At 40.7% G+C, this 18,447-nt stretch overlaps 1 protein-coding gene across 6 annotated transcripts in view; it reads right to left on the bottom strand.

Annotated features, from left to right (window-relative positions):
* Positions 1 to 18,447, bottom strand: part of SLC22A15 (solute carrier family 22 member 15) — a 71,488-nt gene that overhangs the window by 18,290 nt on the left and 34,751 nt on the right. For all 6 annotated transcript variants that reach the window (XR_009219772.1, XR_009219773.1, XM_058538887.1 and 3 more), the window contains exons 3-7: positions 15,861 to 15,993; positions 15,044 to 15,208; positions 10,561 to 10,690; positions 5,871 to 6,086; positions 2,130 to 2,270 (exon numbers count right to left, since the gene is read on the bottom strand). Coding sequence is in view for 4 of the 6 variants with exons in the window: in XM_058538887.1 (XP_058394870.1) it covers positions 2,130 to 2,270; positions 5,871 to 6,086; positions 10,561 to 10,690; positions 15,044 to 15,208; positions 15,861 to 15,993 (785 nt within the window). In the remaining 2 variants the exon portion in view is untranslated. The remainder of the gene's footprint in view (positions 1 to 2,129; positions 2,271 to 5,870; positions 6,087 to 10,560; positions 10,691 to 15,043; positions 15,209 to 15,860; positions 15,994 to 18,447) is intronic.

The raw sequence follows: 18,447 nt of genomic DNA, 5'->3' as shown, positions 1-18,447 counted from the left end.
TTTTAAATGTCCTCAGTTTCATTATGTATGCTCATCTTTTCTTAAGGAGTGGGTGGCAAATGTGACTGACCAGGACATAAAATAAATAAACATCATAAAACAAAGGAAAGCTTGCTGGATGGTAGGATAAAAGGATATGTGCAGGAAAAGAACATAGCATCATTCTATCTATTTCTGTGAGTGTTTACTATGTCCCAGGCACTGCTTTAAATGCTTTCTATCTAATATCTTACTTAATCCTAATAATAGACCATAAGGCATGTACTATTATAGTCTCCATCTTCTAGAGAATGAAACTGAAACATGGAGAATGAAACTAGCTCATTTCATTTTCTGGTTACTTGAATCTTAAGCAGTTAAAATTTAAAAACTGTCGAACAAGCCTCTCTCTCTCTTAAAAACACAAACAGATGGGGCCGGCCCCGTGGCATAGTGGTTAAGTTTGTGCGCTCTGCTTCAGCAGCCCAGGGTTCACAGGTTCGGATCTCAGCCATCGTGGATCTATGCACCGCTTATCAAGCCATGCTGTGGTAGGCATCCCACATATAAAGTAGAGGGAGATGGGCACAGATGTTAGCCCAGAGCCAATCTTCTTCAGCAAAATGAGGAGGATTGGCAACAGATGTTAGCTCAGGGCTAATCTTCTTCATCAAAAAAAAAAATATATACAAACAGAAAAAAATTTCTTGTTAGTATGTCAGAATTAAGTGAAATTTACTGCACATTTTATTGGGAGAAATAATTTTCAAATAAGAGCTGTAGGCTTGGAAGAAAGTTATTAACATTATTAAGCCTCCATTTCCTAGAGGCCTGCAACCTGCTAGGTCCTCTGTTCGGAACTTCAATATTACTTGTAATTTTTATAACAGTTTTGCCAGGGGAATTTTATAATCCCTAGTTTAAGGATAAGTACATGGAGGCTTAGAGAGGTAACTTGTCAAAGTGATAAAACTAACACGTGGCTGAGACTAGACGTGAGGTCAGGTCTGCCTGATCCCAAAGGTGGCATTCCTTCCCTCTGCTTCAGATTTTAATTCTGACTCTAGTGGTGGTGGCGGGAAACAGGAAAGGACGTGAGTCTCCAGGTCGTTGTGCTTCATCTAATAGTATCGGATGGCTGTCAGGTGACAGGCACCATGCTAGGCAGGCACTAGGGATGCAAGGACATACAGGACACTCTCACGGACAGCATCCTTCTAACATGTTACGTGGTCATCAGAGGTGTGCACAGGAAGCAGTAATAGCACAAATGAGGGGCGTGTGGCACATTGGGGATGTTTTCGACAGATTTCTGAATATGCTGACTCAGCTCTTGGACCGTGATGAGAACAAGCTCAGTCGCTAATAGAGGGGTCAGCAGAGGCAACTGGGACCACACCCAGAGAAAAGCCTTCGATTTAAAAGAAGCCAAACCTGCCCTTCAAAATGCACCGAGCTCAATATCCATGACAACAGCCATCAAGAGCAACGCTAAAGGAATGCTGTTTTTGTTATAATGATGATTTCTGGAGAATGAGAAATAGCACAATCCAACCAATTTCTAGCTCACCAAGAAGGGGATTTTTAGTTGCCTTGGTCAGGGGCTCAATAAGAGAAGCGATCTGAGAAAACTGAGGAAAGCGGGTTCTATAAAAGAACTTTACAAAGTATTTCAAAACTGTGCTCATTGACAATGCAGAGCAAAAGCAGGATATATTCTCCTCAATGAAGTCAAGTGGATCTTTAGAGGTAAGAAAAGTATTCCCAGTTCCTCCACTTCTTTGTCTTGTGCTAGAACTTCTAAATGATAGTGATTGGGTGGGTGGAGTTCTGTCTACACAGAGCCAATAATCCTATCTGTTGGGACTAACAAATTACACAGAGATTACTCAAAAACCTTCAGGTGGTAATTAATGCCTTTTAATACTGGATTGAAAACCTACATAAAAACTCGTAAACGTGAAACCCAAGAAGTACTGTATTAAAAAATAAATTCTAACTGTATTTGCCTGAAAATAATTCCAATCACCGTCGAGTAATTAGCAGATACCACATATGGACAGAGACAATAATATTTAGGTGTTTATGTGTATAAGAGTGTGTGTGTGTGTGTATTCCATATGGTGCACTTCATATTCATCTATACTCACCATTTTTGGTTAATCAAGTAGATGCAGAGAGGGTAGGACGGAATTTCTACGAGGCCAGACAGGGCCAGGTTGGCATAAATATTTCCACCTAGATCCCCTGCACTCAACGTTAGACCATAATAGACCAAGCTGCACACAAACCTGCAATTAGTGGTAAAGACAAGAAGGACAACAGAAAAAAGCACATAAGAATTTGCCAAAGAAGATTCAAATACTGGTCCAATATAATGCGATCTGTCTCAACCAATAAGCTTGGCTCTCTCACTAACATTCCTATCCTAATCTAAATTTCTATACTAGGAAAAAACAAAAAACAAAGGGGCCTTGGAAATGATTCACCTAGATGCCATATAAAGCAGAAGAGTGGCCAGCCGCTGAAAGAGGGAAGACACTGTTTGTGCTTTCATCATTTCTGCGTTTAATAGAAGACAATGACTCTATTCTTACTTTATTTAATCCCACAATTTACAGAACACTTGCCTTAGGCAACTGTTGTGATATTATCTAGAAAAGAACTCCCATGGAGAAAACCAACAGAGGATGGTGCTGAGAACGCGGGCCTGAGAAGTGACTGGATCGTCAGTGGGTCACCTGCAGGCCAGAAATGACTGGCATTCCAACCCCCAGCCAAGTTCTCAACCCCATCCAGCATTCAGCAGGTGCATAGGCTGCAGACACCTGGAACGGGAAAGACAAGACAAGGGTTGTGGCAGAGGCAGGACCCTCTAGAGGGATCAATTGGGGAAGGGCTCTTTGAAAAGCCATTAATTGATTTAGGCATGTTGCTGAAAACTTAGGGAGCGCCTCCTGGGCAGCAGGCACTGTGCTGGGCCCACCTCCTGCAGTCTGGGAACTACGGAGCCCAGGAACTGAAACAAAGCGCCTCCTGAAGCTCCAAGGGAGGGCTTCCTCAAGCAGAGGGAAGGGAGTAATGGGAACTTTTGTGCCTAGGAAACTGCATTATAAAACCAAAATAAAACAGAACCAAAAAAATAAAGCCCTGAAACTAGGCTTTACTAGCATACGAATACATTTGGTAAACCTCTATAAACTTGTAAATTTCTATACAAACAGTAAAACACGTGGGCTTTGGAAGTTCGCCAGTTTTTATGTTTTTGCAATTCACTTGGACAAGTGTTTATTATGGGGAAGTTTCCATTTGCTTCCCTTAGAAAAAGTCCAATGAGCTGTGGCTATGATAAGATCAAACAGGAAAGGGAAAGCTTCATTTCCATCTCTGCCAAAAGGGAGAAGTGGGCCAAGTGCCCTGGGCTATTGAGAATGGGCTACAGTAACCAAGGAAGGGATGGGGAGGAGGGGAGAGGGACGCCTGGAGCTGGACCGCTTAGTGTTCATCCCTCTCTGGCAGATGAGCCAGGGGCAGTAGCTACTTCCCATTACTTCTTATTGGGTGGAGCTGTCACTCATATACTGAGGACAATGAGCAGCATTGTAGTGAGGACATCACATGTAAGGATGCAAGGTGACACAGAGTTGTCTATTTTCCCTGTCCTCTAGCACCTTGCCTGTAAGCAGCAGGCTAAACAAATTTAAACCCATGCAGTTTTCTAAAATATTTTTAAAATCCTTTTTACCTGCAGTAGCGACTTCTTACAGAATGCTATTCCTAATGTGTTGTATATGTTAGTGTATGTCTACTCTGCATTTAAAATAGAAATCCCAGTGAAGTAATTACAGACAATAGGTATGAAAACACACATACCTATTTAAACCAAGTTGTGATGGTATCAAGTTGGGCACAAACAAAAAAGCCAGTTTAGGACACTAGAGGAATTTAGTTACCAGCTGGTGGTTAGAGAGAAAGGGGAGAGCATGGGCAAGGAAGGCCAATGGTCCCAAGGTAGGGATTCTGCTTGCAAGTTTCCTTGATGGCAGAGCTCATCATTGGGATGCATAATTACAACTATTAAAATCATTTCCATCCTCTTTATGGGACCCAAACAAAATTTAAAATGCTTGCATAATATTTAACAGTATATTTTGGGCATCAAAGAACTATTTAAAAAGCCACTACTGTGAGAAATAACCAAAGGAACAGATGTTAAACACAGAGGTATAATTTTACTCCCCAGTTAAGGCTTTCTTCAATGACAAATCCACAAAAAAGACTGTAGAATTTTATAGCATCTTCAAAAAGAACGGCAGTATGTGGAATGACATTGTCTCTATTACTGTGTGTTTTAACATTCTGAACCCAGGGGGAACAAGTTTATTTGAGAAGAGCTCCTTCGGCTGTATGAGATATAAAATAACCAGGGACATTCTCCCTGGCTCTAAGTCTAGTTTGTTCATCTGTTTTTTATCCCCTGAAGGCCAGAACCCAAGAGTTAATATGCCTCAAAAAAATTAAAAACTTAAAAACAAGAAGTAAATAATATCTAAGAAGTAGGTGCTTCCTCCAAGGTAAAGGGTTTGACTGACTGCCTATATGACGTGCAATTGCAGAGTTTTATGGAGTCCTAAGTACCTGAACATACTTTGTAAGTATTTAATGGACAATAGGTAGAACCTCAAATTAGTAGCTCCAATGCTGTGTTGTCAAGTTTGGCTTTAAAGGCTCCCTTAATCTCCATGCCTCCAAGCTTGTGCCCTTCGTTCAACATTTATTATGCATCTGTGACATTCCAGTACTGCTGGCTCTGTGGGGAAGGCAGCAGCTGGTGTGACTCGCCCCCTGACCATACAGGTGGCAGCCAGTGCTTGGATGGGTAGGAAAAGAGAATCATGATATAGAAAAATATCTTCACAGCTTCTTATTCTCAATCTACTGCTCTTTTTAGCTTTATCTATAAGATCACTTTCATATAAAATTACTCTCCTTTATCCCCACATGAAAATGTAGGTTTCCATGCAGGCTTCATGGCAAATACATACAAACCAACCACAGCACAACAGTCCTTTAGGCCAGTAAATATGATGTTCACACCCAATACTGGACCAAATAACATCTATGGCACCCTAGCAGAATGTACAATATTAAAACACATGTACACTTCGCAAATTGTATGTATTACCCATCCATTTCTCCCCTTTCCACAACTTTATTATTTAAATGGCACCACCTTGAACCTTTCAGTGCAATTTACATTAATGCTGAGAGCGTTCAAGCAGGTTGGAATAAGCTAAACTAGAAAATCAGGTTCAGAGAGTGCTAATCCATTCATTCACTGATTTGCATGTGCAGCTTTGAGTCCATCACTTCACACTCCCAGGATCCTATTTGTACAAAGGATGACGTTCAGCCCACCCCAGTGAGTGAGTGAGCGGGAATGCCATGCAAAACGAGGCACAGGGCATTGCAATTAGAATGCGCTGTCCAACTTCTTGACGCAAAAACCAAAGGTAGGTTTATTTTTAAAGTCCTATTTAGAAACGCTTCTGTTTCTGGTACGCTTGCTTGCTTTCCTTTTTGGGGTGGGGGGACTTAAATATTTACATGAACTACCTCATGAGCAAAGATGTGTTTCTGATGTCTACTTACTCAAGTTCAGTAAACCTGCCATCAGGCACCATCATTTCCTCCTTGAGAGGGAGGGTACTGTGAAAGCAGAGGCGAGCACAACACCAACCCTAAGGGACGGGGGCCTTGTTTTTGTTTAAACAACCTCATGCTGACAAAAGAGGTAAAATTTTCTGTAACCCAGAAGAAGGAACATATTATCAATAGACTTTCAGCAATCTGAGTTGAAGATCAACAAAACAGCCCTTAGCTATAATTACCAGATGAACATCAGGGTCAGAGTGTGCCCCAAGAGGATCCGGTAACGGAACAGGTCCAGGAAACTTCCAGTCTCCTTGTAGCTCCTGTTGGCCGGATGTGTTAGTGAGAACGTACACTTGAGCTTGCGGTTCCTCTTGGCGATGAGGTACAGAGCCGCTTCAGCCTCACTCAGTCGACCCTGGGAGTATAACCAACGAGGTGATTCAGGAATGAATCTGAAAGAGACGTCATTAAAGGCTGTATATTCATATAGGTACGTGTGCATAGGAAGGAGACAATTCACCTACACAGAACGTGGATTCCCTCGCCACAACTGGATTCCATATGAGGTTTAAAACTTGACTCTCCCAAACACATATGGAGGAGAGAGAGGGGGCTACTTTCAACAGCATGCCAATGTTCAATGGCGGCCTACTTTAGGAATGGAAACCGAGAACATGCTTCCAAGATAGCAGTGAAAAAGGTAAACAGCCAGCATTTAATTGTAGGCAAATTCTAATACATGAATGGCAAGTTAAGTTTATAATACTGAATAATACAAATTCTTCATAAAGCGTGGGTCAGAATCGGCTCTAAATCACAGCCAAGTGTTGTTCAAGTAATACTGCAGAGATAGTAGGTTTTTCAAGTTCTGAAAAAGCCTCACAAAGAAGATAAAAATCTTTATCATCTCATCAGAAAAAATAAATTTTGAAAAAGTGTTTTTAACATAGTGATGTGTTTTTAAGAAGGCAGAGATTATTCTAAGACTACACATAAAAATCAAACAGCGTTTATCACATCTTAGCTACTTTTGAGCATTCACTGCTTCAAAATACTTGACTCAGCTGACATACTGGCTTTAATACAACCTGAGGATATTTCCTGATCTCCCAAGACCTTAAAGAATAAAGGTTATTTTCTGGTTAACTTTCAGTTACAAAACATTAGTTTCTACTATAACTACAAAGTATTGAACATTTAAATTACCACTGATATCCCCAACAGTTTCAAGACTTAGATATTGTGTATCTTTTCTCCTCTTTACTGTTATTCTCTTTATAGTTCTCCTCTTTACTTTTAGAGGACTTTTCAAAGACGAAACTGTGGCAGGAACATGGAAGCCTTGTTTACTAAATACAACATCAAGTACCTTTTGATCTAATTTGACATTATTTGCCGAAACTTGTATAAATAATATTGGCTATTTACGGTGCCTTTTAGAACTTGCCAAGCCTTTCAGTAAGGATAGTGAATGGGCAACAAACACCACCAAATCTGGAACCTCATGGACAGCGAGTCCGTCAGTAACCGTGTACTGAGCACTTTCATTTTGTATCAAGCAATGTAGTAGGTGCTGAGAAACCACAGAAACAAAAAGGCAAGGATTTGCTAAGGGGTTTTGCTACCGGGGAGAGAAGATTCATGCACACCATTTGATTGTCAACAAAAGCAGGAACAAAGGCCTTCTACAACATCCTGAAAAATCCCTTCATTTACTTCTTCATTGCCATTTGATTATCATTACTGATACACGTAAATAATCAAGTAAAATATTGTTCTGTTGGAAGTTAGGTCTGCTGATCATCAGTTGGATCAACTGGCCCAATTCACAGGGCGTATATGAAGGACTATGTAAACTACTTGTCTAAGTCTAAATACAAAGAGAGAAAACATAAAAGAAGACTGCCATGATGAATATAGAGCGTATACTTGGGATAGAAAAATATGTCAGATACTAGAAAGTCTATCATAATAAAAATTAAAACAGAGGAGGACTGGGAAGAATGAAAAGGAACCAACAAGGACATAGGCAAAATATTAACAGTCATTATCTCGGGGTAATTTAAGTCATTTTCCCCCTCCTCTAAACTTCTCCGTGTTTTCAGAATTGTTTATATGCAATAAAAATTACTTTTAAAGCTTTACAAATCATTTTTAAAGATGATATTTGAGAGACATTCAGGATTTGGAAATTTGACACTGAGTTAATAAAACTATTTCTACTTGGGAAAGGGTTTATCTTGATTACGCCGACTTAGGACTTGATATTTCTCCACATTCTGAGAAGCTGATACACTTACTTATACAAAGGCTCACGCAGCTGCCAAAGGACGGATTGGGGAATATGAGTTCCAACACATGAAGATTACGCATGCGAAAGAGTAAGACATGTTTTTAAAAGAAAAAGCAAGCCTTTGGACATGCGGCTCTCCCACAGTGCTGTGGTCACCTTCAGAAGCTACAGTGCTAACTTAACAACGTTGCCTCTGCTCAAAGTGTTCTGTGAATTTCTTAAAAGGTGGAAAACCTTTGTAAATTAAGGGTGCACTGATTTTTAAAATAAAACTATTCAAATTCAAGTATTGTAAAAATGAGGAATTTTTACACTAAGTAACAATGTTTCTAGTAAAACAAAGAAACAAGGTATGACTCTAAAATAATGAGACTTTTTATGTTGCTGATGGCTAATTCTGAAGGCTAATTCCAAATGTTTTTGTGCCAACATCTGTCCAATGGATATGAAGGATCTACTGTGTGGAAGGCCCTGGGCTTTGGTGCTGGGGAAAATGTAACCGAGCAAAGAGCCTGCTGCTGTCAGAGAGCTCTGGGTGTATAAAGAGGCTCCAGTGTGAGGCAGAAATAAGAGGACCACTCAAAGGGTACAGGTTAAGCGCTGTAGGATTCAGAAAAGAAACTGAATGACTTGTAGCTGGAGGTATGATCAGGAAAAGCTCGGAGGGCGTGGAATTAGAGGAAACTGGGAAGGCTATTAATTAAATAAAAGGGGAAATGGAGAGCAGGGCGTTGAAAGAGCAGGCACAGCATTGAATAGGAGGCTGAAAAGCAGACAAGCAGAAGGCATATCCTGCGAACAGCAGCAGCTTAGTGTGCCTGGAACACAGAGTACAGGAAACGGGACGGGAGAAAATTAGGAAGATAAATTGGAGGCCAACTGTGGGAAGGCTTACATTCCAGGCCTAACAGAATAAATATGTATTTCAATTTAAAGTGCTCTTTTCTCTGTTTCCTATTTTTCATGACTTGAATTCACTTCCCAGTGAGTAGACGTCTCCACCTAGCACTATGTAGTAACAAACTCGGACTACACATTCAGAGAAAAAAAAGCTGAACAGCTCGTATCATTCATCAAAGTTACTCTACTACTGAAGGGGAGATGAGAGCCAGGTTGGATTGTGAAGTATGAGATTTATTAAATATTTAAAAAGAAAATTCATTTATCCACCAATATTTACATGAATGCTTATTAATTCAAGGAACTATACTAGGCACCCATTTATTCCAAAAATTTACAATACACAAGCTAATAAAATATTGTTAGTTTCCCTTTCTAATAAAATCACATCACTCCAATTCACATAACCAAATGCATTTAATAAATTTTGCCTTTTCTTTGTTGTTGTTGTTTTTTGGTGAGGAAGATTGGTCCTGAGCTAACATCCGTTGCCCATCTTCTTCTTTTTTGTATATGGGACGCTGCCACAGCATGGTTTGATAAGCGGTGCATAGGTCCGCGCCCGGGATCTGAACCTGGGAACCCTGGGCTGCCAAAGCGGAGCACACGAACTTAACCACTACGCCACCAGGCTGGCTGCTAAATTTTGCCTTTTTAAATATACGTTAACTATTTCTACCATATTCGTTTTTGCACTTAATTTTCCTACTTTCAAAGAGAATATGAAAACAGATTTTAGTTCAATCTCCACTAAGTCTCAATTAGTAGAACCTGAATAAAGAACTACTAAATTTAAGATTTACCTGAATGAAAATTCTACTACAGGTATCCCTCTTTATGGCACAGAAGAAAGCTGGTACCATCCGCTGAAAATTTTGTTTATCCTAAAGATTTTAATGATTAAAATTATAGGTCTGATACCTCAGGAGAAAAGCTCCCATAAGCACATTAAAACTTCAGGTCAGGGGCCGGCCCCATGGCCTCGTGGCTAAGTTCAGTGGGCCCTGCTTCAGGGGACTGGGTTTGGTTCCCAGGCACGAACCTACACCACTCGTCAGTGGCCATGCTGTGGCAGCGACCCACATACAAAAAGAGGAAGATTGGCAACAGATGTTAGCTCAGGGCAAATCTTCCTCAGCAAAAAAAAAAAAACTTCTGGTGAAATAGCTCTAAGTTGGTGGCTCGCCTTATAGCATTTAGAGTGCCATGGTATGACACTCTGGGCAAGTTGTTTGTAGAACCCTGCCCTGACCAGGGAATCATCCTTTCACTGCTGTGAGCCCATGCACTCTAAGGATTTCTCCCATATCGAAGAATCTTCCACAGTCCACATTTAGAGCCCCTGAAATGATACTCATCTGTAGGATGAATAGATGGCTCTACAATATCATACCTCAGTTGCACACCTAGCACATGATCTGATCCAGCCTGAAGATCTTTAAGCCTGAGGCATTATGTTAGAAAAGAAATTGGTACCCTACATCAACAATTTGAAGGTTAAAATGCAGTCTACTGAGAGGTTACTTTAAACAAGGGATACCTGCATTTGAATTAATTAAGCATCTCTCTTCCCAGGAGCTGCCAAGCATTGGAGCACTTGAGGAATTTAGTTCTTCACCAAAGGCAGTTCAGGCAAACTCCTGAAAGGGAATAAGGTCGCTCATTGACCCACATTCTCTTAAGAGATTCCTTCTGCTTACTAAATTAAAACTCTAAGAGGAAGAATTACTTACAAAGATAAGAGAAAGACCACTGTTCCCTGCAGGTTAACCAGAATGGCGAGGGTCCTCCAGGAGCGGATGAAGTATCCCAACAGGGCATATTGGGCGATGCCAACTGCGAAGAAGAGGCCACCGATCGATCCTAAATCAGGGAAGAGAGACCTGTTACTGGAGCAAGCACCACCTGCAGCACGACTTCCAACCCAAGTCACAGAGACAATTCCTCCTTGTGAGATGTGAGCAGAAAAGGAAAACCTACACAAAAATCGAGCATCAGATGATAAAACTAGAAGAGATGCTGGCAAATCAGTGGAAAAGGAGGAAGGACAAATGAAAAATACAAAACACATGTGGTCAAGATGAATTTTAAGGGTCTGCCCAAATGCTCTCTGCATTGAGTGTTGTACTGACATCTGCCTGAACCCATGGCTGAGGCCTGGTAATATTATTTGCTATGTGGCGATAAGGTTTTTAGGTCACGAGATTATTGCAATACTGGGACTTCGTCTTTATCACAGATGTTGTCCAGTAAATCCTTATCTTAAATCACAACCTACTCCCCAATTCTCCCCATTCCCCTTCCCTGCTTAATCTATCACCATCACATATACGACATTTTATATTTATTTGTTTCTTGTCTGCTTCTCCCAAGTAGAAAGCTCCATGAAGCATGGATTTTTGTCAGCACACTGCTAGAAAAAAACCAACCATGGGATTGTTAAGAATCCTATGTTTTTTTAAATAAATGCTAAGATGGGTTAAACCCGCTGGCTTGCCCAATATCTGGCTTGCAAATTTTATACCTCTGACACACTTCCTCTAACTGCTACTGTCAAATAGTGACAAGTAGTCACTATTTGTCAAGTAGTAGTAATAGCTACTATTTACTGAGCATGAAGCCTTTTACATACATTGTCCTATAAAGGAGGTACCATTAGCCATAAAGGAAACGAGGAGGTAAATCAGAAAGTGAGGGGCCGCTGTCTAAAGACACAGCCAGGACTCGTACCCCAGTCGGTCTGACTGGAGAGCCCACATTCTGTACCATTCCTCTCTCTCATCGCCCTTCTAGGGAAAGGCGATTTCAGAGGGCATCCCATAGCAACAGGACTTTGTTGATCTTGTTACAAGAATTTTCTACAACTATCTTGTAAAACAATGTTTTCTTTTATTCTTGTCCATAGATTATCAATCTGCGACAAAAAATAATGACGTGTATCTATCTGCCCTAGTGCGGAAAAGGGAGAACCAAAGGCAGAGCTGACGGGACGGCACGTGCAGCAAGGTCAGAACATGTGGTCCAATAAGTAAGGGAACGGGGACAGTGTGACTGCCCTGGAAATTTAAGGTAATCAATAGCTATTACAGGTTCATTATAGTGCTTCAAATAGCACCTGGTTTCCAAGAATAAGGCTTTTCATCACTGGTCAGAACACATGTGAGCACTCAGTATCTACTGACAACAAAGAAGGCACAAAGAAGAGAGCCCAGAGGATGGGACCACTTCAGAGGGACCAAGTTCAGACCCTAGTTCTGCCACACACTACTGCGTGACCTTGGGCAAATGACTAACTATCTCTGATCCTCACTTTCCCCATCAGTGAAACAGAAATACTAATACCTACCTCGAAGGGTAGTTGTTAGTTTCAGATGAAATAATGCATGCTATACAAATGTTAGTTATACTGTCCTACTGTACTATGGGTATAGCTCTTTATATCTATCAACCTCCCAGAAAGCCATCTGGAGGCCTCCTGTGGTGAGTAGCTATTACAAAATATTGTCTACCTAGCACCCCTTTCTAATTCCAAGAACCTCTCTTCCATATTTTGGCAAGCTAACCTCCCCTTACTTCATCCCTGTGGTTCAAGTGGGGGCTGCCAATCACAGATCCCCTAGCTGCAGGGGTGACTCCAACTGGGCCAATCAGAGCTCTTCCTCAGGATTTTAAATACTGGACTTGATGGTGAAAGCTGAGAGCTGCTGGGCCCTAATTCCTGTCTGAACTAAGGAAGCTTCTCAGAGAGGGTGGGGAACAGAGCTGAGAAGCATCTGACTTCCTGGTTCTGGGCATCTCTGAGGCCTGGCTGTTCTGTGGTTTGCTTCTGTTAACCAAGTGATTTCCCTTTATACATAAGCTTATCAGAGTTGAGTCTCTGTCACTTAAAATCAGTAAGACTTGGTATCAATTGGTATGATGGACAAGAGGAAATGATTCAAAGGTTCTAGTTTGATGACCTTAAATACTGTGATATTACCATAGATGGGAAGGTCCCAGAGATGATGGAGATTTTAGGTGAAAGAAAGCAATACTTTTATTTGAGGGGCCAACAGACATTCATATCTAATATCCAGCAAGAAGCTGCACATGTATGCCTGGAAATGACAACAAGGGTAAGGTGTAGAGATGTAGATGTGGTAAGGCTCTGAGTTATTTGGTTAAAAAAATTAATAAAAAATGAACATGTCAAATCACCACTTTATGTATTATAATCCTGGAGTAACACAGGTGGTTTTATAACTGTTTATGGGCCTTTAGGTATCTATGCCTATTTTTAAGATTCCTTTTCTACTTATTTTTAATTAATTTCAACTCTGCTATTCCTGCTCAGTTTATACAAGTAAAACTAAATTTCAGCAGGTTAGAAAATAGTGTATAGTGATGACTTCATTTTTATAAATGGCACCAATGATTCACCCAGTTTTCAAGCACAAGCCATGAAGTCTCCTTGATTCCTCTTTCTCTCCCCCTCTCAGATGATCCTTTAGCCAGTCATATTCCCACCCAAATCCAGCTCAAATGCACCCTCTCTCCTCCTCCTCCACTACCCTCACCTTGTCTAAGCCACTACCAGGTTTCAGGGGGCCAACCACAATAGCCTCCTGAATGACCCCTCAGCTCCTACCCTTGCTCCTCTACAATCCATTCTTCACACACTACCAGAGTAATCTTTCTGTGTATAAGATCCTATTGCTCCTCTATTTAATTCACCTACTGGCTTCCCACTGCACTTCCTGTAAAACACAAATTCCTCGTTTGGCCTATCATGGGCCGTACACAATCTAGTACTTCCAACTTGATCTCAGCCCAGGCTCCCCCTGACTCTCCACACTGCAGCCATGGGCATCTTTCTAGGCCCTCAAGGAAGCTCATTCCTGCCTTAGAGTCTTGGTCCTTGCCATTCTATCTGGCTGGAATGTTCTCTCAGAATTTCACACGCCTAGGTCTTCCTCCTCATCATTCAGGTCTTAGATCAAACACCTACGTTGAGGTTTTCTCTAACTACCCTATTTAATGTAACTGTACCCCACAATTACTGTCTAGTCTGTTACTCTGTTTAATTTTCTTCATTGTACTTATAATTTTCTGAAATTATCTCATATTTGCTCTGCCTCTCCTGATTAACACATAAGCTCCGTAAGAGCAAGGACCTTCCCCCACCCAGCCCTGGCTTGCCCACCCTTATATCACAAGTGCCTAAAAAAGCAGTATCTGGTGCATGGCAGGGTCTGTTTAATAAATGAGTGTTGTGGAACAGATATGCAAAGGAAAGGCTCTGGAAGGACACACAGCAATACATTAGCCGTGCTGGTCTCTAGGTGGCTAGGACCACGTGTATTCTTCATATTTCACTTGTATAAATTTCTTAATTTTTTTTACCATGAACATCAATTCTTTTTGTTATAAGATATTAATACTATAAAAACAATTAAATATATTAATATGAAAATTTTCATACTTTAGTATTTTGTTTTTCTCAATTTTCAATAATTTTCGATCAATTATCCTCATTATTCTTGTTAAGCATTACATCGCAAATTGGTCAAAAATGGATGTTTTCAATTTTCACTTATACTTCTTTGTACATACTTTATATAGTATTTTACACATAATGCAAATATCATTTTGAATCAAGCATAAATTTCCAAATTATTTTTTTACTGCTAAATAATTAGGCCACTTCCAATTAATCCCCTATGGCTGAACATTTAGGTTTTTTCCAAACTTCTTGCAATTCATTAGCATATTTGAAGCCAAAGATGTGTATAAGATTATGCTGGAAAGAAACCAGCTTATACAGAAAGGCAGAGGACAAAACTCTGGGGAAGACCCTGGTTATGGGAGAGGGAAGAAGGAAGTTCCTCACAGAAGAGTCCCAGGTGCCGTGAGAGTCCTACTTCTGTCCTGGGTGCAGGTCAGGGTACCGGCCCTCAGGGGACTCTCTCACGCTCTGAATTTCACACTGAATTGGGCAACCATCTGGTTCCACTGTGACAGTTTTCTTCCTTTCTCTCTTTTTTCTTTGCCACAGAGGAATACAAATAAAATGACTCATTTAAGGTCAAACAGAACAAACGTAGGAAAGCAAATCTAACAGTTGAATAGAGCACCTCAAGGCCAAATGCATTTTTAGAGTTGAGGGTTAAACTGGCTCCCTACAAAGCTTTCTGGAGCAGTTCCCCGTCTCCATATCTGCATGGATTTAAGCAGTACCTGCAAGTGCCCAGTAGGCGGTGCCCACACATTCATTCAGCAGGACAAAGGCCACCAGCGACATCCCTCCATTCATCATGCCCACCAGGAAGCGAGTTATTGCAAAGAACTCATACGAGGGGGAAAATCCATTTGCAATAGCAAATAAGATGTCAAGAGCAAAACCTAGAAAGAGAGGAACAGTATTCAGTAATCCAGAGGCAAAATAGCATTTGATGAAAGTAATAAATTATATTCATTAGTTTGTAAAGATAAATCTTTGTAAACTTAAATTTCCTATGTTTTTTTCTTCAACAGTTTCTCTTAAAAACGATAAAGAAAAACTGCGTTTTCCTTCTTTGTTACAAGTTGATTTCTGTCCATCATGCACAGTGTTCAATTATTCACAATAATACTGGAAATTAAAAAGTCCTAGCTTATACTCAGCTTGTCAAGAGAACCACGCTGAGTCCTGCAGACATCATTTGAAATGAATCAACACATAAGATATGAGGATGGGGATCCAGTAGACTGTCTCAATCTTTGTTCTCCTTAGAAACATGGCATAAACTAGAATTTGGGGGTGCAGAAAGCACATCATCAATGAAAAGCTTACACTGCAAATACCTGGCCTCCCCAGGTATGCTGGTCACTTTAGAATGCTTAGCCAGAAGCAACTCTGGCTGCGTTTTGGCCTCTTGCCAGTGGAATAAAAATCAGTTCTGTGTCCACAGGGCAATTCCCTGAGAACCTTAGGAAACAGTCCCCTTATCACTGCCCTGAGAACCTCAGGGAAATAAGTCCTCTTACTCAGTTCATGAACACTCTAAGAGATTACCTGTGAGATAGACTTTTTTCCTTCCAAAGCGATCTGAAAGCTGACCAAAGGAGATAACTCCCACAAACACACCACTGAAGAAGCAAGAGCTTGCTGCACTGACTTTGTAAGATCTGTTGGCAATTAAAAACCACTAGAGGAAGAAAAAACAAAAGAGAGATATTTAGGTCACAGAAAGGATGGATGGATTGAGTTAGCTATTAAAAAGACAAATGTACAACAAAAACTTGTCCACTGGAACTTCTCCACCGCATTACCCACCATTAACCAGAATGCAGTAGAGCATCCTTCTTGGACAACATCCAAGAAGATTTTGTCTTCAGAAACACTAGAAATCATTATCATTATAATGTGCTCCCATAGTATTCTGTACACATCTTATTACAGCACAGAACACAGTATACAATAACTATTTACCTATCTGTTGACTATGTCCCCCATCTTAAACCCCTATGTTTCTAGAAATGAAGAGCCGTGTCCCATTAATTTCTGTTTCTCTGATACCTCACATACTACATGACATATATGAGGCAATAAATGAACAGCTCTTTTCTCCAATTGATTAATGGGTTTAAAATCCCTTGAGTACTTTTCTCAAAAAATTTAAGATACAATTACCATATGATCCAGTAATTCCACTTCTGGGTATATACACCACAGAACTGAAAGTGGGGATTCAAACAGATATGTTTACACTAATGTTCATGGCAGCATTATTCACAATAGCCAAAAGGTGGAACAAATTCAAATGTCCATTGACAGATGAATGGATAAACAAAATGTGGTATATATACACAATGGAATATTATACAGCCTTCAAAAAATATGAAATTCTAACAAGCTACAACACGGATGAACCTTGAGGACATTATGCTAAGTGAAATAAGCAGACAAAAAGGGACAAATATTGCATGATTCCATTTATGAGTGTGACATTGTGATTTATAATAATAAATATATATTTGGTCTTCATCCACTGTTCCTGACACATAGCTCCTGAAACCCTTGTAATATCCTATACAAGAGCCTTAGTGAGTCTTTTGTTATAATATTAAGTTTTGTTCCCAGTTCCTGAAATAGTTTCAGAGCAATAAAGGTGAAATGGGTGTCTTGTTTTATTTATAACACACTCCTTTCAACTATACCTGAGATTATGCTAATAAGGTGACTTTTGGAAAGCCCCTTAGATGGGGGCTGGTTGCCAGGGGAACCAACTGCATTATTAGAGGGTTAGAACTTTCAGTCCCACTCCCTAGGCCTCTAAGGAGGGAGGGGGGACTGGAGGGTGATTCAGTCACCAATGGGCAATGATTTAATCAATCGTGCTTATGTAATGACGCCTCCAAGAAAATCCCAAAAGGACAGGATTCAGAGAGCTTCCAGGTTGATGAACATGTGGAGGTGCTGGGAGGGTGGCATGCCCAGAAAGTGCATGGAAGCTCTGTGCCCTTTCTCACATGCCCTGCCCTATGCATTTCTTCCAACTGGTTGTTCCTGAGTTATATCCTTTTATAACAAACCAGTGATGTAGTAAGTAAAATGCTTTCCTGAGTTCTGTGAGCTGCTCTAGCATATTAATCTAATCCGAGGAGGAGATTACAGGAATCTCTGATTTATAGGTGGTCGATCGGAAGCACAGGAAACAACCTGGACTTGGATTGGTGTCTGAAGGGGTTGGCAGGGCCAGTCTTGTGGGACTTAACCTGTGGGATCTAATGCTAAGTGTAATCTAGACTATCCAGGTAGATAGTGTCAGAACTGAATTGAATTGTAGGACACTCAGCTGGTGTGGCAGAATTGCTTGATGTGGGAACCCCCATCCCCCACCACTCCCACACACATTCAGTGGCCAGAAATATCAGAAATAAAGTAGTTGACAATAGAGAAGACACAGGAGGAGTGTTTTTCCTTTACCTGGAATAGTTAAATCCATAGACACAGAAAATAGAATAGTGGTTACCAGGGGCTCGGGGAAGGAAGAATTAGTGTTTAATTAACACTAATTTTTGGGATGATGAAAAAGTTCTGCAGGCGATAGTGGTGATGGCTGTACAGTGCGAATGTACTTAATGCCACTGTACTATAAACTTAAAATGGTTAAAATGATATATTTTATGTTATGTATATTTTACCTTAATAAAAAAAAACAATCCTGGGGCCGGCCTGGTGGCATAGTGGTTAAACTCACATGCTCTGCTTCAGCGGCCCAGGGTTCGCCGGTTTGGATCCCGGGCGCAGACTGACACACCACTTGTCAAGCCATGCTGTGGCGGCGTCCCATGTAAAGTAGAGAAATATGCGCACGGATGTTAGCCCAGGGCCAATCTTCCTCAGCAAAAACAGGAGGATTGGCATCAGATGTTAGCTCAGGGCTAATCTTCCTCACAAAAACAAAACAAAAAAATCCCTTGAGTACTATTATCTTCTACTTTAGGGAAACTTATGAACTTAAAGAGAAAGCAATCATCCTCTGCTTAAAATGCCATTACCTAAAGCCCTGTCTAGTGATGTGTTAACGTGATCTTTGGTTATAGAGATAAGTCAACCTGTGTCGCAGAGGTAACCTCAGAGAACCACGAGAATGCTC

Source organism: Diceros bicornis, chromosome 4, assembly GCF_020826845.1.
Source record: "Diceros bicornis minor isolate mBicDic1 chromosome 4, mDicBic1.mat.cur, whole genome shotgun sequence".
In the NCBI taxonomy this organism is placed as follows: domain Eukaryota; kingdom Metazoa; phylum Chordata; class Mammalia; order Perissodactyla; family Rhinocerotidae; genus Diceros; species Diceros bicornis.
The sequence above is the reverse complement of the archived record's forward strand: the minus strand, read 5'-3'. Positions and strand labels throughout refer to the sequence as shown.